General features: G+C 42.1%; 1 protein-coding gene across 1 annotated transcript in view; it reads left to right on the plus strand.

Annotated features, from left to right (window-relative positions):
• The window catches only part of LOC118379933 (glutamate receptor ionotropic, kainate 1), a 162374-nt gene that overhangs the window by 55204 nt on the left and 79670 nt on the right, over positions 1-27500 (plus strand). The window contains exons 3-4 of the mRNA XM_052468700.1: positions 4144-4238; positions 17342-17504. Of these exons, the coding sequence (XP_052324660.1) occupies positions 4144-4238; positions 17342-17504 (258 nt within the window). The remainder of the gene's footprint in view (positions 1-4143; positions 4239-17341; positions 17505-27500) is intronic.

Below are 27500 nucleotides of genomic sequence, written 5' to 3' on the forward strand. Positions count from 1 at the left end.
AATCTCCGTCTGTATCCCCGTAGGGCCCTGGTCAAATCTCTGTCTGTATCCCCGTAGGGCCCTGGTCAAATCTCTGTCTGTATCTCCGTAGGGCCCTGGTCAAATCTCTGTCTGTATCTCCGTAGGGCCCTGGTCAAATCTCTGTCTGTATCCCCGTAGGGCCCTGGTCAAATCTCTGTCTGTATCCCCGTAGGGCCCTGGTCAAATCTCTGTCTGTATCCCCGTAGGGCCCTGGTCAAATCTCTGTCTGTATCCCCGTAGGGCCCTGGTCAAATCTCTGTCTGTATCCCCGTAGGGCCCTGGTCAAATCTCTGTCTGTATCCCCGTAGGGCCCTGGTCAAATCTCTGTCTGTATCCCCGTAGGGCCCTGGTCAAATCTCTGTCTGTATCCCCGTAGAGCCCTGGTCAGAAGTAATGCACTATATACAGTAACTTCAGAGAGTATTCACACCCTTGACTTATTCCACATTTTGTTGTGTTACAAAGTGGGATAAAAATGTTTTTAATTGTCATTTTTTTGTCAACGATATTCCTAAAATACTCTGTAACGTGAAAGTGGAAGAAAGATTCTAACATTTGTAAAAAGTCTAGAAAAATAAAACAGTTATATACAGTTGAAGAAATATAAATACAGGTACTGCAGCTACAGTTGAAGTCAGAAGTTTACATACACTTAGGTTGGAGTCATTAAAACTAGTTTACATACACTTAGGTTGGAGTCATTAAAACTAGTTTACATACACTTAGGTTGGAGTCATTAAAACTAGTTTACATACACTTAGGTTGGAGTCACACACTTAGGTTGGATTAAAACTCATTTTTCAACCACTCCACACATTTCTTGTTAACAAACTATAGTTTGGCAAGTTGGTTAGGACATCTACTTTGTGCATGACACAAGTCATTTTTCCAACAATTGTTTACAGACAATTATAATTCACTGTATCACAATTCAAGGGGGTCTGAAGTTAACATACATTAAGTTGATTGTGCCTTTAAACAACTTGGACAATTCCAGAAAATGATGTCATGGCTTTAGAAGCTTCTGATAGGCATCATTTGAATCAATTGGAGGTGTACCTGTAGATGTATTTCAAGGCCTACCTTCAAACTCACCGCTTGACATCATGGGAAAATCAAAAGACATAAACCGCACAATATTGTAGACCTCCACAAGTCTGGTTCATCCTTGGGAACAATTTCCAAATGCCTGAAGGTGCCACGTTCATCTGTACAAACAATAGTACGCAAGTATAAACACCATGGGACCACGAAGCCGTCATACATCTCAGGAAGGAGACACATTCTGTCTCCTAGAGATGAACGTACTTTGGTGCGAAAAGTGCAAATCAATCCCAGAACAATAGCAAAGGACCTTGTGAAGATGCTGGAGGAAACAGGTACAAAAGTATCTATATCCACAGTAAAACAAATCCTATATCGACATAACCTGAAAGGCTTCTCAGCAAGGAAGAAGCCACTGCTCCAAAAATGCCATTAAAAAAAGCCAGACTATGGTTTGCAACTTCACATGGGGACAAAGATTGTACTTTTTGGAGAAATGTCCTCTGGTCTGATGAAACAAAAATAGAACTGTTTGGCCATAATGCCCATTGTTATGTTTGGAGGAAAAAGGGGGAGGCTTACAAGCCAAAGTACACCATCCCAACCGTGAAGCACGGGGGAGGCAGCATCATGTTGTGGGGGTGCTTAGCTGCAGGAGGGACTGGTGCACTTCACAAAATAGATGGCATCATGAGAAAGGAAAATTACGTGGATATATTGAAGCAACATCTCAAGACATCAGTGAGGAAGTTAAAGCTTGGTTGCAAATGGGTCTTCCAAATGGACATTGAGCCCAAGCATACTTCCAAAGTTGGCAAAATGGCTTAAGGACAACAAAGTCAAGCTATTGGAGTGGCCATCACAAAGCCCTGACCTCAATCCCATAGAACATTTGTGGGCAGATCTGAAAAAGCATGTGCCAGCAAGGAGGCCTACAAACCTGACTCAGTTACACCAGCTCTGTCAGGAGGAATGAGCCAAAATTCACCCAACTTATTGTGGGAAGCTCGTGGAAGGCTACCCAAAACATTTGACCCAAGTTAAACAATTTAAAGGCAATGCTACTAAATACTAATTGAGTGTATGTAAACTTCTGACCCCCTGGGAATGTGATGAAAGAAATGAAAGCTGAAATAAATCATTCTCTCTGCTATTATTCGGACATTTCACATTCTCAAAATAAAGTGGTGATCCTGACTGACCCACGACAGGGAATTTTTACTTTAAATGTCAGGAATTATGAAAAACTGAGTATAAATGTATTTGTCTAAGGTGTATGTAAACTTCTGACTTCAACTGTATCTTGATTTGATAAGTATTCAGCCCCCTGACTCAATACATGATATAATTAACTTGGGCAGCGATTACAGCTGTGTGTCTTTCTGGGTTTGTCTCTAAAAGATTTCCACACCTGGATTGTGCAATATTTGCACATTATTCTTCAAGCTGTGTCAAATTGGTTGTTGATCAATCAATCAATCAAATGTATTTTTTATAGCCCTTCTTACAGCAGCTGATGTCACAAAGTGCTGTACAGAAACCCAGCCTAAAACCCCAAACAGCAAACAATGCAGGTGTAGAAGAACAGTGGCTAGGAAAAACTCCCTAGAAAGGCCAAAACCTAGGAAGAATCCTAGAGAGGAACCAGGCTATGAGGGGTGGCCAGTCCTCTTCTGGCTGTGCCAGGTGGAGATTATAACAGAACATGGCCAAGATGTTCAAATGTTCATAGATAACCAGCAGGGTCAAATAATAATAATCACAGTGGTTGTCGAGGGTGCAGAAAGTCAGCACCTGTTCATTGCTGGAACACCATTGTCAGGTCTTACCATAGATTTTCAAGTAGTTTTAAATCAAAACTGTCACTCGGCCATTCAGGAACATTCACTGTCTTTTTGGTAAGCAACTCCAGTGTATATTTGGCCTTGTGTTTTATGTTATTGTCCTGCTGAAAGGGGAATTCATCTCTCAATGTCTGGCGGAAAGCAGACTGAATCCGGTTTTCCTCTAGGAAATCCTCTAGGATTTTGTCCTTAGCTTCCTTAACTTTATCCTGAAACCCCCCCCCCAGTCTTTAATGATGACAAGCATTCCCATAACATGATGCAGCCACCACTATGCTTAGAAATATGGAGTGTGGTACTCAGTAGTGTGTTGTGTTGGATTTGCCCCAAACATAGCACTTCGAATTCAGGACAAAAGGTAATTGCTTTGCAGTTGTACTTTTGTGCCTTGTTGCAAACAGGATGCATGTTTTGGAATATTTTTATTCTGTACAGGCTTCCTTTTTTCACTCTGGCAGGTTTGTATTGTTGAGTGACTACAATGTTCTTGATCCATCCTCAGTTTTCTCCCGTCAAAGCCATTCAACTCTGTAACTGTTTTAAAATTGGTCTCATGGTGAAATCCCTGAGCGGTTTCCTTCCTCTCTGGCAACTGAGTTCGGAAGGACGCCTTTATCTTTGATGTGACTGGATGTATTGATACACCATCCAAAGTGCAATTAATAACTTCACCATGCTCAAAGGGATATTCAATGTTTTGAAATGTATTTTTAATTTGAACCAATCTACCAATAGGTGCCCTTCTTTGCAGAGCATTAGAAAACCTCCATGGTCTTTGTGGTTGAATCTGTGTTTGCAATTCACTGCTCGACTGAGAGACCTTACAGATAATTGTATGTGTGGGGGTACAGAGATGAGGTAGTCATTACAAAAATCATGTCAAACACTATTATTGCACACAGACTGAGGCCATGCAACTTATTATGTGACTTGTTAAGCTCATTTCTACCCCTGATCTTATTTAGGGGTTAAATACTTAACAACATTTAAACTTTTTTGTTGTTGTTGCTTTTATTAATGTAAAAAAAATATTGAAAAACATAATTCCACTTTGCCATCATAGGGCATTGTGTGTGTGCCAGTGAATGAAAATCTAAATGTTATCCATTTTAAATTCAGGCTGTAAAACAATAAAATGTGGGAAGAGTCAAGGGGTGTGAATACTTTCTGAAGGTAATAAGGAACCATTTGGGATGCAGAAAATAACAGTCCCGCTCTACTGTCCCTTTCCCAGCCTGTGACCAGTTGGCTCTGGGTGTCGGGGCGGTGTTTGGCCCCTCTCACAGCTCCTCCGTCAGTGCTGTCCAGTCCATCTGCAATGCTCTGGAGGTGAGACACTATCACATACAGTGGTTCCTCCTTTAAAGGTGACACGAGTTTCCACACAGCGAGACTTAGAGGTACCCAGCGTCACGGCGTCATTGCTCCAGACCTCCACAAGGGGGAGTTAGAGCACTCATTATGCATTTGGGTGCCAGGGTTTTTATATGACCAATCATATTGAGTCGTTCCAATGATGAATTTTAAAGCGAGCCACCCGTCCCTGGTGACTTTTCTTCAGCAAAGATTACTGACAAAACATTACGGAGGAAGCTAATTTAAGTGATTATAACGTCATAATGAGTCATGCAAAAAAAATACAATTGAGGGGAATATGTTAGTTAATGTAGAGACAAACTATTGTGCATATTTCTTTTGTCATAAAGTTAATTTACAAAAATCGCAATTTAGCAAAAAAAAAATTCTGTAATATCCAATACCAGGTGTATCAAACTCCATTATTTGAATGATGCCGTGTCTGCATGTATGTATTACAGATATACACTTCAACAGTGTTTACCACTCCTGCTCCTGGGACATCAATGGTTACACATTGTAACAATGCAATAGACTAGAAACATGATTTAAGTAAAGGCTGATTTGTAATTCATATATATACAGAATACAAATTAGTACATCCTGCCAGCACACCCACAAGCGAGCCACTCAGGTGGAGAATGACGCATGTAAGAGAGCAGGAATGAGATGGGAGTAACAATCCAGGCTATTTGCTCTGAGGCAGGCATAATAATGTTATGAAACAAGCAGGGAGCAGGCTTCGAACCCTCAACATTCTAGCCCAAAGTCCAGCACGCTATCGTCTGTGCCCAAATGGATTAATTGGAGTTGGGGCCGATTGTGGCTAAAAACACTTTATCAATTGGAATCTTTAACATGTGGAAAAGGGAAAAAGTATTATTCTTAGTTTTTCACAAGCGTAGCAGGATGGTCTATTAGCTGAACAAGCATAGCAGGATGGTCTATTAGCTGAACAAGCATAGCAGGATGGTCTATTAGTTGAACAAGCATAGCAGGATGGTCTATTAGCTGAACAAGCATAGCAGGATGGTCTATTAGCTGAACAAGCATAGCAGGATGGTCTATTAGCTGAACAAGCATAGCAGGATGGTCTATTAGCTGAACAAGCGTAGCAGGATGGTCTATTAGCTGAACAAGCATAGCAGGATGGTCTATTAGCTGAACAAGCATAGCAGGATGGTCTATTAGCTGAACAAGCATAGCAGGATGGTCTATTAGCTGAACAAGCATAGCAGGATGGTCTATTAGCTGAACAAGCATAGCAGGATGGTCTATTAGCTGAACAAGCATAGCAGGATGGGCTATTAGCTGAACAAGTATAGCAGGATGGTCTATTAGCTGAACAAGCGTAGCAGGATGGGCTATTAGCTGAACAAGCATAGCAGGATGGGCTATTAGCTGAACAAGCATAGCAGGATGGGCTATTAGCTGAACAAGCATAGCAGGATGGTCTATTAGCTGAACAAGCATAGCAGGATGGGCTATTAGCTGAACAAGCATAGCAGGATGGTCTATTAGCTGAACAAGCGTAGCAGGATGGGCTATTAGCTGAACAAGCATAGCAGGATGGGCTATTAGCTGAACAAGCATAGCAGGATGGGCTATTAACTGAACAAGCATAGCAGGATGGGCTATTAGCTGAACAAGCGTAGCAGGATGGGCTATTAGCTGAACAAGCGCAGCAGGATGGGCTATTAGCTGAACAAGCGTAGCAGGATGGGCTATTAGCTGAACAAGCGTAGCAGGATGGACTATTAGCTGAACAAGCATAGCAGGATGGGCTATTAGCTGAACAAGCATAGCAGGTTGGTCTATTAGCTGAACAAGCATAGCAGGATGGGCTATTAGCTGAACAAGCATAGCAGGATGGGGGCTAATAGCTGAACAAGCATAGCAGGATGGGCTATTAGCTGAACAAGCATAGCAGGATGGGGGCTAATAGCTGAACAAGCATAGCAGGATGGGCTATTAGCTGAACAAGCATAGCAGGATGGGCTATTAGCTGAACAATAACCTTTACTAAAGAATTGTCGGATAGCCGAGCTAGGTGTTAACCCCCTTCCCCAACTTGCAACCAATCATTTGTAACTATCTATCCACATCTACCTACACACGATTAATGTTCTGAAAACAAACAAAAAATATATATACTGTTGAAGTCAGAAGTTTACATACACCTGATAGGTGAGAACTGTCTGTTAATTGAATGATTAGAATATTCCGCCCTGAAACATATAATCGTATGGAATTGATTAGAATGTATAAAATCATAATCAATAAATGTGTAGTCCTAGTCAGAATTAGGGTAAAACAATATGGCTTTCTGGTATTTTAAACACAGACTGTCTGAGCTTGGTGCCGACCTGACTAGAGATTTGGGAGAGAACGGGGAGTCTCAAGGACAAAGTCACTATCTCTGTCAGCTGGGTAGTGAGACAGACAGTGTGTGTAGCAGGACAAGGTCACTATCTCTGTCGGCTGGGTAGTGAGACAGACAGTGTGTGCGTAGCAGGACATGTGTGTGCTTCTGTTTGTGTGCGTGTGTGTGTGTGGGTATGTGTGTATGTGTGTGTGTGTGTGTGTGTGTGTGTGTGTGTGTGTGTGTGTGCGTGAGAAGTCAGTATAAAATGAATGGTTTTGTATTCTTGACTTCAGAACGTTCCGTGAATAAACCTTTTTGACCATTTAGCTGGGCCTCCGTCTGTTTCATTCGACACATTCTGGTTTGCAGACTGAGAGTAATATAATTAAATTGGGTGATGTACCTGGAGAACATAATTCTCTTATCACCACCTTAGCCAAATAAATGTAAACTCAGTTTTTCACAATTCCTGACATTTAATCCTGGTAAAAATTCCTTGTCTTAGGTCAGTTAGGATCACCACTTTTCTTTAAGAATGTGAAATGTCAGAATAATAGTAGAGATAATGATTTATTTAAGCTTTCATCACATTCCCAGTGCATCAGGAGTTTACATTCAAATCAAATGTATTTATAAAGCCCTTCGTACATCAGCTGATATCTCAAAGTGCTGTACAGAAACCCAGCCTAAAACCCCAAACAGCAAGCAATGCAGGTGTAGAAGCACGGTGGCTAGGAAAAACTCCAGAGAAAAGCCAGAACCTAGGAAGAAACCTAGAGAGGAACCAGGCTATGTGGGGTGGCCAGTCCTCTTCTGCTGTGCCGTGTGGAGATTATAACAGACCATGGTCAAGATGTTCAAATGTTGATAAATGACCAGCAGGGTCAAATAATAATAATCACAGGCAGAACAGTTGAAACTGGAGCAGCAGCACGGCCAGGTGGACTGGGGACAGCAAGGAGTCATCATGCCAGGTAGTCCTGAGGCATGGTCCTAGGGCTCAGGTCCTCCGAGAGAGAGAAAGAAAGAGAGAATTAGAGAGAACATACTTAAATTCACGCAGGACACCGGATAAGACAGGAGAAGTACTCCAGATATAACAAACTGACCCTAGCCCCCCGACACATAAACTACTGCAGCATAAATACTGGAGGCTGAGACAGGAGGGGTCAGGATACACTCAATTAGTATTTTGTAGCATTATCTTTAATTTGTTTAATTTGTCACTCCTGCAGCAAAGCACCCCCACAACATGATTCTGCCAACCCCGCGCTTCATGGTTGGGATGGTGTTCTTCGGTTTGCAAGCCTCTCCCTTTTTCCTCCTAACATAATGATGGTCATTATGGCCAAACAGTTCTATTTTTGATTCATCAGAGGACCAGAGGACATTTCTCTAAAAAGTATGATCTTTATCCCCATGTGCTGTTGCAAACCGTAGTCTGGCTGTTTTATTGCGGTTTTGGAGCAGTGGCTTCTTCCTTGCTGAGCGGTCTTTCAGGTTATGTCGATATAGGACTTGATTTACTGTGGAAATAGATACTTTTGTACCTGTTTCCTCCAGCATTTTCACAAGGTCCTTTGCTGTTGATCTGGGATTGATTTGCACTTTTCGCACAAATGTACATTCATCTCTAGGAGACAGAATGTGTCTCCTTCCTGAGCGGTATGATGGCTGCGTGGTCCCATGGTGTTTAGAATTGCATACTATTGTTTGTACAGATGAACGTGGTACCTTCAGGCATTTGGAAATTGCTCCCAAGAATGAACCAGACTTGTGGGGGTCCACAATTATTTTTCTGAGGTCTTGGCTTATTTCTTTTGATTTTCCCATGATGTCAAGCAAAGAGGCACTGAGTTTGAAGGTAGGCCTTGAAATACATCCACAGCTACACCTCCAACTGACTCAAATGATGTCAATTAGCCTATCAGAAGCCTCTAAAGCCATAACATCATTTTCTGGAAATTTCCAAGCTGTTTAAAGTCACAGTCAATTAATCATGCACAAAGTAGAGGTCCTAACCGACTTGCCAAAAACTGTAGTTTATTAACAAGGAATTTGTGGAGTGGTTGAAAAATGAGTTTTAATGACTCCAACCTAAGTGCATGTAAACTTCAGACTTCGACTGTATATAGGTTACATTGGCATAAATGATTCGGGCAGCAGGCGCAGGAATACGTAATAGTTTGTTTTTATTTCACCAAAATTAAGGCGTGACGTGTAAAGGCACGGGGACGAAGACCAAACAAACACGTAACAAAACACGGGGTAGAAACCCAAAACATACAGGTACTCACACGCACCAACGGACACGGGGTAGAATCCCAAAACATACAGGTACTCACACGCACCTTCTGTGGCTCAGTTGGTAGAGCATGGCGCTTGTAACGCCAGGGTAGTGGGTTCGATTCCACGGGACCACCCATACGTAGAATGTATGCACACATGACTGTAAGTCGCTTTGGATAAAAACGTCAGCTAAATGGCATATATTATTATTATTATTATATTATATTATTATTATTATACCAACGGACACGGGGTAGAAACCCAAAACATACAGGTACTCACACGCACCAACGGACACGGGGTAGAAACCCAAAACATACAGGTACTCACACGCACCAATGGACACGGGGTAGAAACCCAAAACATACAGGTACTCACACGCACCAACGGACACGGGGTAGAAACCCAAAACATACAGGTACTCACACGCACCAACGGACACGGGTAGAAACCCAAAACATACAGGTACTCACACGCACCAATGGACAAGGGGTAGAAACCCAAAACATACAGGTACTCACACGCACCAACGGACACGGGGTAGAAACCCAAAACATACAGGTACTCACACGCACCAATGGACACGGGGTAGAAACCCAAAACATACAGGTACTCACACGCACCAATGGACAAGGGGTAGAAACCCAAAACATACAGGTACTCACACGCACCAACGGACACGGGGTAGAAACCCAAAACATACAGGTACTCACACGCACCAACGGACACGGGGTAGAAACCCAAAACATACAGGTACTCACACGCACCAACGGACACGGGGTAGAAACCCAAAACATACAGGTACTCACACGCACCAACGGACACGGGGTAGAAACCCAAAACATACAGGTACTCACACGCACCAACGGACACGGGGTAGAAACCCAAAACATACAGGTACTCACACGCACCAACGGACACGGGGTAGAAACCCAAAACATACAGGTACTCACACGCACCAACGGACACGGGGTAGAAACCCAAAACATACAGGTACTCACACGCACCAACGGACACGGGGTAGAAACCCAAAACATACAGGTACTCACACGCACCAACGGACACGGGGTAGAAACCCAAAACATACAGGTACTCACACGCACCAATGGACACGGGGTAGAAACCCAAAACATACAGGTACTCACACGCACCAACGGACATGGGGTAGAAACCCAAAACATACAGGTACTCACACGCACCAACGGACACGGGGTAGAAACCCAAAACATACAGGTACTCACACGCACCAACGGACACGGGGTAGAAACCCAAAACATACAGGTACTCACACGCACCAACGGACACGGTAACAATTATCGACCGCCCAATGGAAACCAAAGGGCACATATATACAAATACAATCAATCAGTGGGAATAGGGGCCATGTGTGCGCGTCATCTCGGTGCAATAGCCTTTACTACAGTCCCTGGTTCGAATCCAGGCTGCATCACATCCGACCATGATTGGGAGTGCCATAGGGCAGCGTACAATTGGCCCAGCGTCATCCGGGTTTGGCCGGGGTAGGGCTTCATTGTAAATAAGAGTTTGTTCTTACCTGACTTGCCTAGTTAAATAAAGGTTACATAAAAAAAAACTACTGGCGGCAACCGCAGCGCAAACAATAGGAGGTGAACAGTGTCTGGTGCTGAAAATTAAGCTAACTTGTTGTGATGGAAAAAACATACACCAGTCGACAAACTAACAAACTGGCTTCATAACAAACGGGATTTATTTACAAATTAGTCTCACCCCATGTTCAAGAATTGCCAATTTCTCACTCACTCTAGGTTAAATGAAAACCGAATCTCCAAAATATCATTACTTTTTAAACAAAGTGATTATTATTATTAATTCATTTAGAATGATATAAAAGCCCCTTAAATATTCCCAGATATTCTCACAGATCCTAACAGAAAATACCCTTTAAATAATAATAATAATATAATATATGCCATTTAGCAGACGCTTTTATCCAAAGCGACTTACAGTCATGTGTGCATACATTCTACGTATGGGTGGTCCCGGGGATCGAACCCACTACCCTGGCGTTACAAGCGCCATGCTCTACCAACTGAGCTACAGAAGGACCACCTTTAGATATTAATATAGAGTCCTCTTGTCACGCCCTGACCTTAGAAATCCTTTTTATTCTCTTTTGGTTAGGTCAGGGTGTGACTAGGGTGGGAAAGTCTATGTTTTCTATTGCTTTGTGTTTGGCCCAGTGTGGTTCCCAATCAGAGGCAGCTGTCTATTGTTGTCTCTGATTGGGGATCAAATATAAGTTGTCATTTTCCTTTTGGGTTTTGTGGGATCTTGTTTTCTGTTTAATGTCTGTACCTGACAGAACTGTGTGCTTTCGTTTTCACTTTGGTTATTTAGTTTGAGTGTTTTTTGAAAATAAATATCATGAACACTTTCCACGCTGCGCTTTGGTCCAGACGAAAGCCGTTACAGAAGATCCCACCACCAAAGGACCATCCAGCGTGGCCAGGAGGAGCAGGGATCCTGGGCCCGGGAGAGAAGAGAGTTTAGTTTTAGTTTAGTTTAGTTTATTTTTACAGGGACAGTGCACATTAATCAACGTTTCAGTAAAAGTGCCGGTTTTAGCCAGCCGGCTAATTTTCAACCGCAGTCCCTGGGCAGGTTATTAAAAACAATTACAATATAGACAATAGCACCATAGACATAGCAACATAGGACAAGCAAGACATAGCATACAGACAGAGCAACATAGAACAAAAAGCAGCAAGACAAAATTCATAAAAGCAACAAAGTGTTTCCATACCTCACAAGCTACAGACAACATGGAAAGCGGCAACACACAGCTAGGGACCATGTTCACAAATCTGATTGACCTTTAGCCATGTCTTCAAGCATTTGGAGGACATGTGGAGGACATCCTGGAGTGGAGGACATCCTGGATCTGGGAGGAGGTAATGGCAGGAGACAAGACCCTGCCATGGAAGCAGGCGGAGGTAGCAATTGAGGAACGGTGACGATACGAGGAGTTAAGACAACGATGGAAGCCCGAGAGACAGCTCCACAAAATGTTTTTTTTGGGGGGCGGGCACACAGGGAGATTGGCGGAGTCAGGGTTTGAGCCAACTCCCCATGTGACCGGTCAGGCAGCGTGTTATGCGGTGATGCGCACGGTGTCTCCAGTGCGCATTCACAGCCCGGTGCGCTCTGTTCCAGCTCCCCGCAGTTGCCGTGCTACAGTGGGTATTCAGCCAGGACGCGTTGTGCCGGCTCAGCACTCCTGGTCTCCGGTGCGTTTCTTCGGCCCAGGATATCCTGCGCCAGCTCTACGCACGGTATCCCCAGTTCGCCAGCACAACCCAGCGCGGCCTGTGCCAGCTCCCCGCACTTGCCGTGCTACAGTGGGTATTCAGCCAGGACGCGTTGTGCCAGCTCTACGCTTCAGACCTCCAGTGCACCTCCACGGCCCAGTATATCCTGCGCAGGCTCTACGCACTGTGCGTCTTCATAGCCCAGTGCATCCTGTGCCAGCTCTCCACAATCACCGAGCTAAAGTGGTTATACAGCCAGGACGCGTTGTGGCAGCTCCACGTACCAGGCTGCCAGTACGTCTCCTCAGTCCGGTGAGAACTGTTCCGGCTCCACGTACGAAGCCTCCAGTGATGATCCATGGCCCGAAGCCTCCAGTGATGATCCATGGCCCGACACCTCCAGTGATGATCCATGGCCCGACGCCTCCAGTAATGATCCACGGTCCAGAGCCTCCAGCGACGGTCCCTGGTCTGGAGCCTCCAGCGACGGTCCCCGGTCCGGAGGTCCCGGCGAAGATCCCTGCACCAAAGGCGCCACCGAAGTGGGGGGAGCCTCAAGCGGAGCGGGGCCTGGGTCCCACACCGGAGCCCCCACCGAGAGTAGATGCCCACCCGGACCCTCCCCAATAGGTTCAGGTTTGCGGCCGGAGTCCGCGCCCTGACCTTAGAGATCCTTTTTTATTCTCTTTTTGGTTAGATCATGGTGTGACTCGGGTGGAAAAGCCTGTTTTCTATTTCTTTGTTTTTGGCCGTGTGTGGTTCCCAATCAGAGTATATCGTTGTCTCTGATTGGGGATCACAAGTTGTCATTTTCCTTTTGGGTTTTGTGGGATCTTGTTTTCTGTTTAGTGTCTGTACCTGACAGAACTGTGCGCTTTTGTTTTCCCTTTGGTTATTTTGTTTCACTGTTTTTTGAAAATAAAAATCATGAACACTTTCCACCATTGCGCTTTGGTCCACTCCTTTCGACGAGAGCCGTTACATCTCTAATCCTCTAAATGTAAGGAAAATGCCCCTTAGATATGAATATAGAGTCCACCAATCCTCTTAATGTAATTATTGGTGGAGACGCACGTCATTGAATTTGTATTTCTTTTGCTATATTACTGTAGGCCTACCATAGGCGAAATGAGTCTCACTGGTGTTGAGTGATGTGCTGTTAAAAATGGTGTAGGTCTTATTTATTTAAAGAGCATATTGAAGTTAGAACCAAAAGCCCATAACTATTTTAGCATCGTTTCATGCTGCTCTGAAGTAAGCATGGGGAATGGTCTCGATAAATCAATAAGATTTTATTTTCACTTAATCACCATTTGAGTATTGGTTAAACAAGAATTAGAATATTAGAGTGCAGAAATGATATGCTCTTAGTGTAACCTTTATTTAACTAGGCAAGCCAGTTAAGAACACATTCTTATTCACAAGGACAGCCTACTCCTTCCTCCCGTTGTACAGCGCCATATTTTCCATTCCATCCTAACGGAAACCCTGAGGGTTTCGTTTTTCATTTTTTCTCTGAATAGAAACACCATAATATTAATCAAATTAATGAAGCCAAATTTCTTAAAATCAATCCCAATATACTATGTCATTACAAAAAAGGTTTTAAATTCTCTGTTAATGCCAATACGGAAGACTATCAAATGCTTGTCAAAAATGCCCTCTGGTGGTCAAACTAGCAACTTAACAGAATAAATGGCTGACAAAAATATAACGTGCCACAGAATGCTGCAGCAGCCTGCAAAGTGTGCTGCAGTATGACGCAACTTTTAAAGAAGGAACCACCGTAACTTAACGTCCCAATAACATATCACACAACATAACATAACACACCATCACATAACATATCACACAACATAACCACACCATCACATAACACACCATCACATAACACACCATCACATAACATATCACACAACATAACACACCATCACATAACATAACACACCATCACATAACATATCACACAACACAACACACCATCACATAACATATCACACAACACAACACACCATCACATAACATATCACACAACACAACACACCATCACATAACATATCACACAACACAACACACCATCACATAACATATCACACAACATAACACACCATCACATAACATAACATAACACACCATCACATAACATATCACACAACATAACACACCATCACATAACATATCACACAACACAACACACCATCACATAACATATCACACAACATAACACACCATCACATAACATATCACACAACACAACACACCATCACATAACATATCACACAACATAACACACCATCACATAACATATCACACAACATAACACACCATCACATAACATATCACACAACATAACACACCATCACATAACATATCACACAACATAACACACCATCACATAACATATCACATAACATAACACACCATCACATAACATATCACACACCATAACATAACATATCACACCAACATAACACACACCATCACATAGCACATATCACATAACATAGCACACCATTACATAACATAGCACACCATCACATAACACACAACACAACACATAACATAACACATATCACATAACATATCACACCATAACATAACATATCACACAACATATAACACACCATCACATAACATATCACACACCATAACATAACATAGCACACCATCACATAACATAGCACACCATCACATAACATAACACACCATCACATAACATATCACACCATAACATAACATAACACACCATCACATAACATATCACACACATAACATAACATATCACACCATCACATAACATAACACACCATCACATAACATATCACACACCATAACATAACATAGCACACCATCACATAACATAGCACACCATCACATAACATAACACACCATCACATAACATATCACACACCATAACATAATATATCACACCATCACATAACATATCACACCATCACATAACATATCACACCATCACATAACATATCACACCATCACATAACATATCACACCATCACATAACATATCACACCATCACATAACATATCACACCATCACATAACATATCACACCATCACATAACATAGCACACCATCACATAACATAGCACACCATCACATAACATAACACACCATCACATAACATAGCACACCATCACATAACATAGCACACCATCACATAACATAACACACCATCACATAACATATCACACACCATAACATAACATATCACACCATCACATAACATAACACACCATCACATAACATAACACACCATCACATAACATATCACACCATCACATAACATATCACACCATCACATAACATAGCACACCATCACATAACATAGCACACCATCACATAACATAGCACACCATCACATAACATAACACACCATCACATAACATATCACACCATAACATAACATATCACACCATCACATAACATATCACACCATCACATAACATATCACACCATAACATAACATAACACACCATCACATAACATATCACACCATCACATAACATATCACACCATCACATAACATAACACACCATCACATAACATATCACACCATCACATAACATAACACACCATCACATAACATATCACACCATCACATAACATAACACACCATCACATAACATATCACACCATCACATAACATAGCACACCATCACATAACATATCACATAACATAACACACCATCACATAACATAACACACCATCACATAACATATCACACCATCACATAACATAACACACCATCACATAACATAACACACCATCACATAACATATCACATAACATAACACACCATCACATAACATATCACATAACATAACATAACACACCATCACATAACATATCACACAACATAACACACCATCACATAACATATCACACAACATAACACACCATCACATAACATATCACATAACATAACACACCATCACATAACATAACACACCATCACATAACATAACACACCATCACATAACATAGCACACCATCACATAACATAGCACACCATCACATAACATAGCACACCATCACATAACATATCACACCATCACATAACATAACACACCATCACATAACATATCACACCATCACATAACATAGCACACCATCACATAACATATCACACATAACACACCATCACATAACATAACACACCATCACATAACATAACACACCATCACATAACATATCACACCATAACATAACATAGCACACCATCACATAACATATCACATAACATAACACACCATCACATAACATATCACATAACATAACACATAACATAACATATCACATAACATAACACACCATCACATAACATATACACACAATTATCACATAACATATCACACCATCACATAACATAGCACACTATCACATAACATAACACACCATCACATAACATAACACACCATCACATAACATAGCACACCATCACATAACATAACACACCATCACATAACATAACACACCATCACATAATATATCACACCATCACATAACATATCACATAACATAACACACCATCACATAACATATCACATAACATAACACACCATCACATAACATATCACACCATCACATAACATATCACACTATCACATAACATATCACACCAACATAACATACCATCACATAACACATATCACACCATATCACATAACATAACACACCATCACATAACATATCACATAACATAACACACCATCACATAACATATCACACCATCACATAACATATCACACCATCACATAACATATCACACCATCACATAACATAACACACCATCACATAACATAACACACCATCACATAACATAACACACCATCACATAACATAACACACCATCACATAACATCATGTTGATTGATTGACTGATTGATTTTTGGTGGTAAAAACAATTTGTTTAAAACCATTTAAAAGGACAAAGAATTCCCAGAGGAGAACACATGAAAGCTTTAAGCTTATTTCTAATGCGATTCTCGAGTAAAATAAATAAAAACATTGCATTTGTGTTCCTCACATAACAAATGATCACTTAACATAACATCACTTAACATATCATCACATTGATGAAAAATAAACATTGTATTTATGTCCCTCCTAAGGTACCCCATATTCAGACCCGGTGGAAACACCCCTCTGTGGACAACAAGGACAGCTTCTACATCAACCTGTACCCAGAGTATGCCTCCATCAGCAGAGCAATACTGGACATCGTACAGTACTACAAGTGGAAGACAGTCACTGTGGTTTACGAGGATGCAACTGGTGAGTGATCTAAACAAACAAAGGGATGGGGAGCCACTCCCTCATTCTCCGACCAAGGTGCAACAATAGCACTGCCACTCCCTCATTCTCCGACCAAGGTGCAACAATAGCACTGCCACTCCCTCATTCTCCGACCAAGGTGCAACAATAGCACTGCCACTCCCTCATTTTCCGACCAAGGTGCAACAATTGAGGAGCAAACTGAAGCGAAGAGGAAATTCAGCAACGACAGTGAAAGTTGAAGTTGAGAAACATGCTTCATTCAGTAGTAGCTGAATTCCGCCTTCACTTCAGTTTGATCTTAACAGACAATTACTGTGGTTTAAGAGGACACGTGTGGTCAATGATCTGACCTGAACAGTGAGACAGGATGTGATGGATGTCGCTGGAAGGACCAGGAACATCTGCACCCTAGATGTAGGCTAAGGGGACAGCAAAAAGCTAAGGGTGACAGAGGATAGCCTTGGCAGGTTCCTCAAGCAATGCTACATTGAGAACAGCTAACTTTGCTAGTACAAAGCAATTATAGGTCTTAGTAATCACATAGTTCTGTAGATTTGTGGCTATTATATTTGTTAAAGGCATCAGCAGCAATGGCTATAATAATATTGAACGATTGCTTGCTTGCATCAGCCAAGAATGAGAAGTAGCAGTAGCAGAGCCCATAGGGCTTTGGTCAAAAGTAGTGCACTACATAGGGAATAGGGTGCTGTTTTGGACTCTTCTTTGCGTTGTGTTAGATGTGATGCTGCATGGTGTTATGAAGGGCTAATAGTTGAAATACCTGTATATAGATGAAAATGTCACTTGGAGTGTTTGTTTATTAGCCTGGTCCCAGATCTGTTTATTAGCCTTGTTCCAGATCTGTTTATTAGCCTGGTCCCAGAACTGTTTATTAGCCTGGTCCCAGATCTATTTATTAGCCTGGTCCCAGATCTGTTTATTAGCCTGGTCCCAGATCTGTTTATTAGCCTGGTCCCAGATCTGTTTATTAGCCTGGTCCCAGAACTGTTTATTAGCCTGGTCCCAGATCTGTTTATTAGCCTGGTCCCAGATCTGTTTATTAGCCTGGTCCCAGATCTGTTTATTAGCCTGGTCCCAGATCTGTTTATTAGCCTGGTCCCAGAACTGTTTATTAGCCTGGTCCCAGAACTGTTTATTAGCCTGGTCCCAGAACTGTTTATTAGCCTGGTCCCAGAACTGTTTATTAGCCTGGTCCCAGATCTGTTTATTAGCCTGGTCCCAGATCTATTTATTAGCCTGGTCTCAGAACTGTTTATTAGCCTGGCCCCAGATCTGTTTATTAGCCTGGTCCCAGAACTGTTTATTAGCCTGGTCCCAGAACTGTTTATTAGCCTGGTCCCAGATCTGTTTATTAGCCTGGTCCCAGAACTGTTTATTAGCCTGGTCCCAGATCTGTTTATTAGCCTGGTCCCAGAACTGTTTATTAGCCTGGTCCCAGAACTGTTTATTAGCCTGCTCCCAGATCTGTTTATTAGCCTGGTCCCAGAACAGTTTATTATCCTGGTCCCAGAACTGTTTATTAGCCTGGTCCCAGATTTGTTTATTAGCCTGGTCCCAGAACTGTTTATTAGCCTGATCCCAGAACAGTTTATTAGCCTGGTCCCAGATCTGTTTATTAGCCTGGTCCCAGATCTGTTTGTGCTGTTCTGTCTTGCAATGTGGCAAGACACACAAATACAGAGCCTTCAGAAAGTATTGACTTGACTTTTTTATACACTTTGTTGTGTTACAGCCTGAATTTAAAATGGAATAAATTGAGATGTCGGGTGTTATGTCACTGACCTACACGCAATACCCCATAATGTCAAAGTGGATTTATGTTTTTTGAAATGTTTACAAATGAATTAGAAATGAAAAGCTGAAATGTCTTGAGTCAATCAGTGGTCCTTCTGTAGCTCAGTTGGTAGAGCATAATATAATAATATATGCCATTTAGCTGCGCTTTTATCCAAAGCGACTTACAGTCATGTGTGCATACATTCTACGTATGGGTGGTCCCGAATCGAACCCACTACCCTGGCGTTACAAGCGCCGTGCTCTACCAACTGAGCCACAGAAGGACCGGGCATGGCGCTTGTAACGCCAGGGTAGTGGGTTCGATCCCCGGGACCACCCATACGTAGAATGTATGCACACATGACTGTAAGTCGCTTTGGATAAAAGCGTCTGATAAATGGCATATATAAAGTATTCAACCCCTTTGTTTGGCCAAGCCTAAATACGTTCTGGGGTAAAAAAAAATAAATTAATTAACAAGACACATAATAAGCTGCATGGACTCCATGTGCAGTAAGTGTTTAAAAGAAAATGATGACCTAGCTCATCGCTGTACCCCACACATACAATTATATGTAAGGTCCCTCAGTCAAGCAGTGAACAAAGAGGTTTTCCATTGCCTCTCAAAGAAGGGCACCTATTGGTCGATGGATTAAAAAAAGCAGACATTGAATATCCCTTTGAGCATGGTAAGTTATTCATTACACTATGGATGGTGTATCAATACACCCAGTCACTACAAAGATACAGGCGTCCTTCCTAACTCGGTTTCCGGAGAGGAAGGAAACCGCTCAGGGATTTCACCATGAGGCCAATGGTGACTGTAAAACAGTTGCAGAGTTTAGTGGTTGTGACAGCGTTATACGAAGGAGACTTCCACATACTTTTAATAAAGAGAAACTCACTTAAACAAAAACAATAAAGAACAACGAACGAAACGTGAAGCTATACGAATAGTGCAGACAGGCAGCTAAACATAGAACAAGAACCCACGAACACAAAAGGGAAAATGGCTACCTAAATATGATCCCCAATCAGAGACAACAATAAACAGCTGCCTCTGTTTGGGAACCATATCAGGCCACCATAGACATACAAATACCTAGACCCACAAAACCGCTAGACATACAAAAAACCCTAGACAATACAAAAAATAGCATACCCACCCTCGTCACACCTTGACCTAACCAAAATATAAAGAAAACAGAGATCTAAGGTCAGAGCGTGACAGATAGAGCTAAGCACAGGCTTTCCAACAGGCACTGGGAGACAAATTCCCCTTTCAGCAGGACAATTACCTAGAACATAAAGCCAACTGGAGTACACTGGAGTTGTTTACCAAGACGACATTGAATGTTCTTGAGTGGCCTAGTTACATACTTAAATTGGCCTGAAAATCTATGGCAAGACTTGAAAATGGCAGTCTAGCAATGATCAACAACCAACTTGACAAAGCTTGAAGAATTTTAAATATAATAATATGCAACATTTATTGTACAGTCCAGGTGTGCAAAGCTCTTAGAGACGTACCCAGAAAGACTCACAGCTGTAATCGCTGCCAGAGGTTATTCTAACTAACATGTATTGACTCAGGAGTATAAATACTTACGCAAATGAAATATTCCTGTATTTCATTTTAAATAAATATGCAAACATTTCTAAAAACCTATTTTCACTTTGTTGTTATATGATATTACGTTTAGATGAGTGAGATTTTTTATTTATTTTTATCTGTTTTGAATTCAGGCTGTAACACAACAAAAAAGGGGTATAAATACTTTCTGAAGGCACTTTTAATCAATCCCATCTTGGTTAAACTTTCCTCTACCATCCTACTCTAAACAATCCCTCTACCATCCTTAACAATCTCTCTACCATCCTACTCTAAACAATCCATCTACCATCCTACTCTAAACAATCCCTCTACCATCTTACTCTAAACAATCCCTCTACCATCCTACTCTAAACAATCCCTCTACCATCCTACTCTAAACAATCCCTCTACCATCCTACTCTAAACAATCCCTCTACCATCCTACTCTAAACAATCCCTCTACCATCCTACTCTAAACAATCCCTCTACCATCCTACTCTAAACAATCCCTCTACCATCCTACTCTAAACAATCCCTCTACCATCCTACTCTAAACAATCCCTCTACCATCCTACTCTAAACAATTCCTCTACCATCCTACTCTAAACAATCCTCTACCATCCTAAACAATTCCTCTACCATTCTATTCTAAACAATCCCCTACCATCCTACTCAAAGCAATCCTCTACCATCCTAAACAATCCATCTACCAACCTAAAAAACCCTCTAACATCCCAAACAATCACTCTACCCTCCTACTCTAAACAATCCCTCTACCAACCTAAACAATCACTCTACCATCCTAAACAATCACTCTACCATCCTAAACAATCCCTCTACCATCCTAAACAATTCCTCTACCATTCTATTCTAAACAATCCCCTACCATCCTACTCAAAGCAATCCTCTACCATCCGAAACAATCCATCTACCAACCTAAACAATCCCTCTACCATCCCAAACAATCACTCTACCCTCCTACTCTAAACAATCCCTCTACCATCCTAAACAATCCCTCTACCATCCTAAACAATCCCTCTACCAACCTAAACAATCCCTCTACCATCCTAAACAATCCCTCTACCATCCTAAACAATCCCTCTACCATCCTAAATAATCCCTCTACCATCCTAAATAATCCCTCTACCATCCTAAACAATCCCTCTACCATCCTAAACAATCCCTCTACCAACCTAAACAATCCTCTACCAACCTAAACAATCCTCTACCATCCTAAACAATCCCTCTACCAACCTAAACAATCACTCTACCATCCTAAACAATCCTCTGCCATCCTACTCTAAACAATCCCTCTACCATCCTAAACAATCCCTCTGCCATCCTAAACAATCCCTCTACCATCCTAAATAATCCCTCTACCATCCTAAATAATCCCTCTACCATCCTAAATAATCCTCTACCATCCTAAACAATCCCTCTACCATCCTAAACAATCCCTCTACCATTCTAAACAATCCCTCTGCCATCCTACTCTAAACAATCCCTCTACCATCCTAAACAATCCCTCTACCAACCTAAACAATCACTCTACCAACCTAAACAATCCTCTACCATCCTAAATAATCCTCTACCATCCTAAATAATCCCTCTACCATCCTAAACAATCCCTCTACCATCCTAAACAATCCCTCTACCATCCTAAACAATCCTCTACCATCCTAAACAATCCCTCTACCAACCTACTCTAAACAATCCCTCTACCAACCTACTCTAAACAATCCCTCTACCATCCTAAACAATCCCTCTACCATCCTAAACAATCCCTCTACCATCCTAAACAATCCCTCTACCATCCTACTCTAAACAATCCCTCCACCATCCTAAACAATCCCTCTACCATCCTAAATAATCCCTCTACCAACCTAAACAATCCCTCTACCATCCTACTCTAAACAATCCCTCTACGATCTTACTCTAAACAATCCCTCTACGATCTTACTCTAAACAATCCCTCTACCATCCTACTCTAAACAATCCCTCTACCATCCTACTCTAAACAATCCCTCTACCATCCTACTCTAAACAATCCCTCTACCATCCTAAACAATTCCTCTACCATCCTAAACAATCCCTCTACCATCCTACTCTAAACAATCCCTCTACCAACCTACTCTAAACAATCCCTCTACCAACCTACTCTAAACAATCCCTCTACCATCCTAAACAATCCCTCTACCATCCTACTCTAAACAATCCCTCTACCATCCTAAACAATCCCTCTACCATCCTACTCTAAACAATCCCTCCACCATCCTAAACAATTCCTCTACCATCCTAAATAATCCCTCTACCATCCTACTCTAAACAATCCCTCTACCATCCTACTCTAAACAATCCCTCTACGATCTTACTCTAAACAATCCCTCTACCATCCTACTCTAAACAATCCCTCTACCATCCTACTCTAAACAATCCCTCTACCATCCTAAACAATTCCTCTACCATCGTAAATAATCCCTCTACCATCCTAAACACTCCCTCTACCAACCTAAACAATCCCTCTACCATCCTAAACACGCCCTCTACCTACTCTAAACAATCCCTCTACCATCCTACTCTAAACAATCGCTCTACGATCTTACTCTAAACAATCCCTCTACCATCCTACTCTAAACAATCCCTCTACCTTCCTACTCTAAACAATTCCTCTACATTCTACTCTAAACATTCCCTCTACATCTTACTCAAAGCAATCCCTCTACCATCCTACTCCAAACAATCCCTCTACCATCCTACTCTAAACAATCCCTCTACATCCTACTCAAAGCAATCCCTCTACATCCTACTCAAAGCAATCCCTCTACCATCCTACTCCAAACAATCCCTCTACCATCCTAAACAATCCCTCTACCATCCTACTCTAAACAATCCCTCTACCATCCTACTCTAAACAATCCCTCTACCATCCTAAACAATCCCTCTACCATCCTACTCTAAACAATCCCTCTACCAACCTACTCTAAACAATCCCTCTACCAACCTACTCTAAACAATTCCTCTACCATCCTAAACAATCCCTCTACCATCCTACTCTAAACAATCCCTCTACCATCCTAAACAATCCCTCTACCATCCTACTCTAAACAATCCCTCCACCATCCTAAACAATCCCTCTACCATCCTAAATAATCCCTCTACCAACCTAAACAATCCCACTACCATCCTACTCTAAACAATCCCTCTACCATCCTACTCTAAACAATCCCTCTACGATCTTACTCTAAACAATCCCTCTACCATCCTACTCTAAACAATCCTCTACCATCCTACTCTAAACAATCCCTCTACCATCCTAAACAATCCCTCTACCATCCTACTCTAAACAATCCCTCTACCATCCTAAACAATTCCTCTACCATCCTAAATAATCCCTCTACCATCCTAAACACTCCCTCTACCAACCTAAACAATCCCTCTACCATCCTAAACACTCCTCTACCTACTCTAAACAATCCCTCTACCATCCTACTCTAAACAATCCTCTACCATCCTACTCTAAACAATCCCTCTACCATCCTAAACAATTCCTCTACCATCCTAAACAATCCCTCTACCATCCTACTCTAAACAATCCCTCTACCAACCTACTCTAAACAATCCCTCTACCAACCTACTCTAAACAATCCTCTACCATCCTAAACAATCCTCTACCATCCTACTCTAAACAATCCCTCTACCATCCTAAACAATCCCTCTACCATCCTACTCTAAACAATCCCTCTACCATCCTACTCTAAACAATCCCTCTACCATCCTAAACAATCCCTCCACCATCCTAAATAATCCCTCTACCATCCTAAACAATCCCTCTACCATCCTAAACAATTCCTCTACCATCCTAAACAATCCTCTACCATCCTACTCTAAACAATCCCTCTACCATCCTAAATAATCCCTCTACCATCCTAAATAATCCCTCTACCATCCTACTCTAAACAATTCCTCTACCATCCTAAATAATCCTCTACCATCCTAAACAATCCCTCTACCATCCTACTCTAAACAATCCCTCTACCATCCTAAACAATCCCTCTACCATCCTAAACAATCCCTCTACCAACCTACTCTAAACAATCCCTCTACCAACCTACTCTAAACAATCCTCTACCATTCTAAATAATCCCTCTACCATCCTACTCTAAACAATCCCTCCACCATCCTACTCTAAACAATCCCTCTACCATCCTACTCTAAACAATCCCTCTACCATCCTAAACAATCCCTCTACCAACCTACTCTAAACAATCCCTCTACCATCCTACTCTAAACAATCCCTCTACCATCCTAAACAATCCCTCTACCAACCTACTCTAAACAATCCCTCTACCATCCTACTCTAAACAATCCCTCTACCATCCTAAACAATCCTCTACCAACCTACTCTAAACAATCCCTCTACCATCCTACTCTAAACAATCCCTCCACCATCCTAAACAATCCCTCTACCATCCTAAACAATCCCTCTACCATCCTAAACAATTCCTCTACCATCCTAAACAATTCCTCTACCAACCTAAACAATCACTCTACCATCCTAAACACTCCTCTACCAACCTAAACAATCCCTCTACCATCCTAAACACTCCCTCTACCTACTCTAAACAATCCCTCTACCATCCCACTCTAAACAATCGCTCTACGATCCTACTCTAAACAATTCCTCTACCATCCTACTCTAAACATTCCCTCTACATCCTACTCAAAGCAATCCCTCTACCATCCTACTCCAAACAATCCCTCTACCATCCTACTCTAAACAATCCCTCTACATCCTACTCAAAGCAATCCCTCTACCATCCTACTCCAAACAATCCCTCTATCCCGTCCTGTAGCCCCCTGACTATTACCTATTTAGTACACGGCCTCTGCATCCCAAATGGTACCTCGTTCCCTATTTAGTACACTCCCTCTGCATCCTAAATGGTACCTCGTTCCCTATTTAGTACACTACTTTTGACCAGGGCCAATAGGCTTCAGTTAAATTGCACCGAATTAGATATGAAGTTATAGTGTGAATATATTACTGGTTAATTGTTATTGTTGTGCTGAGTTGTGGGATCATAATGTAGTCTGGCCACTCATAATAGGGTCAGACATATGAGGCTTTTCTGAATATAATCATGTATTTGCTGTGTCCCAAATGTAACCATATTCCATAAACATGTATAGTGCACTACTTTGACCAGAGCTCAATGGGTTCTGTTCAAAAGGTAGTGCACTACTTTGACCAGAGCTCAATGGGTCCTGTTCAAAAGGTAGTGCACTACTTTGACCAGAGCTCAATGGGTCCTGTTCAAAAGGTAGTGCACTACTTTGACCAGAGCTCAATAGGTTCTGTTCAAAAGGTAGTGCACTACTTTGACCAGAGCTCAATGGGTCCTGTTCAAAAGGTAGTGCACTACTTTGACCAGAGCTCAATGGGTCCTGTTCAAAAGGTAGTGCACTACTTTGACCAGAGCTCAATGGGTTCTGTTCAAAAGGTAGTGCACTACTTTGACCAGAGCTCAATGGGTTCTGTTCAAAGGTAGTGCACTACTTTGACCAGAGCTCAATGGGTCCTGTTCAAAAGGTAGTGCACTACTTTGACCAGAGCTCAATGGGTTCTGTTCAAAAGGTAGTGCACTACTTTGACCAGAGCTCAATGGGTTCTGTTCAAAAGGTAGTGCACTACTTTGACCAGAGCTCAATGGGTCCTGTTCAAAAGGTAGTGCACTACTTTGACCAGAGCTCAATGGGTCCTGTTCAAAAGGTAGTGCACTACTTTGACCAGAGCTCAATAGGTTCTGTTCAAAAGGTAGTGCACTACCTTTTGAACAGGACAAAACATTAGGAACACCTTTCTAATATGGAGTTGCAAACCCCCTTTTGTCCTCAGAACAGCCTCAATTTGTCAGGTCATGGACTCTATAAGGTGTCGAAAGCGTTCCACAGGGATGCTGGCCCATGTTGACTCTACAAGGTGTGGAAAGCGTTCCACAGGGATGCTGGCCCATGTTGACTCTACAAGGTGTTGAAAGCGTTCCACAGGGATGCTGGCACATGTTGACTCTACAAGGTGTTGAAAGCGTTCCACAGGGATGCTGGCACATGTTGACTCTACAAGGTGTGGAAAGCGTTCCACAGGGATGCTGGCCCATGTTGACTCTACAAGGTGTTGAAAGCGTTCCACAGGGATGCTGGCACATGTTGACTCTACAAGGTGTGGAAAGCGTTCCACAGGGATGCTGGCACATGTTGACTCTACAAGGTGTGGAAAGCGTTCCACAGGGATGCTGGCCCATGTTGACTCCACAAGGTATTGAAAGCGTTCCACAGGGATGCTGGCACATGTTGACTCTACAAGGTGTGGAAAGCGTTCCACAGGGATGCTGGCACATGTTGACTCTACAAGGTGTGGAAAGCGTTCCACAGGGATGCTGGCCCATGTTGACTCTACAAGGTGTGGAAAGCGTTCCACAGGGATGCTGGCCCCATGTGGACTCTACAAGGTGTGGAAAGCGTTCCACAGGGATGCTGGCCCATGTTGACTCCACAAGGTATTGAAAGCGTTCCACAGGGATGCTGGCCCATGTTGACTCTAC

Source organism: Oncorhynchus keta, chromosome 18 (genome assembly GCF_023373465.1).
Source record: "Oncorhynchus keta strain PuntledgeMale-10-30-2019 chromosome 18, Oket_V2, whole genome shotgun sequence".
Lineage (NCBI taxonomy): Eukaryota > Metazoa > Chordata > Actinopteri > Salmoniformes > Salmonidae > Oncorhynchus > Oncorhynchus keta.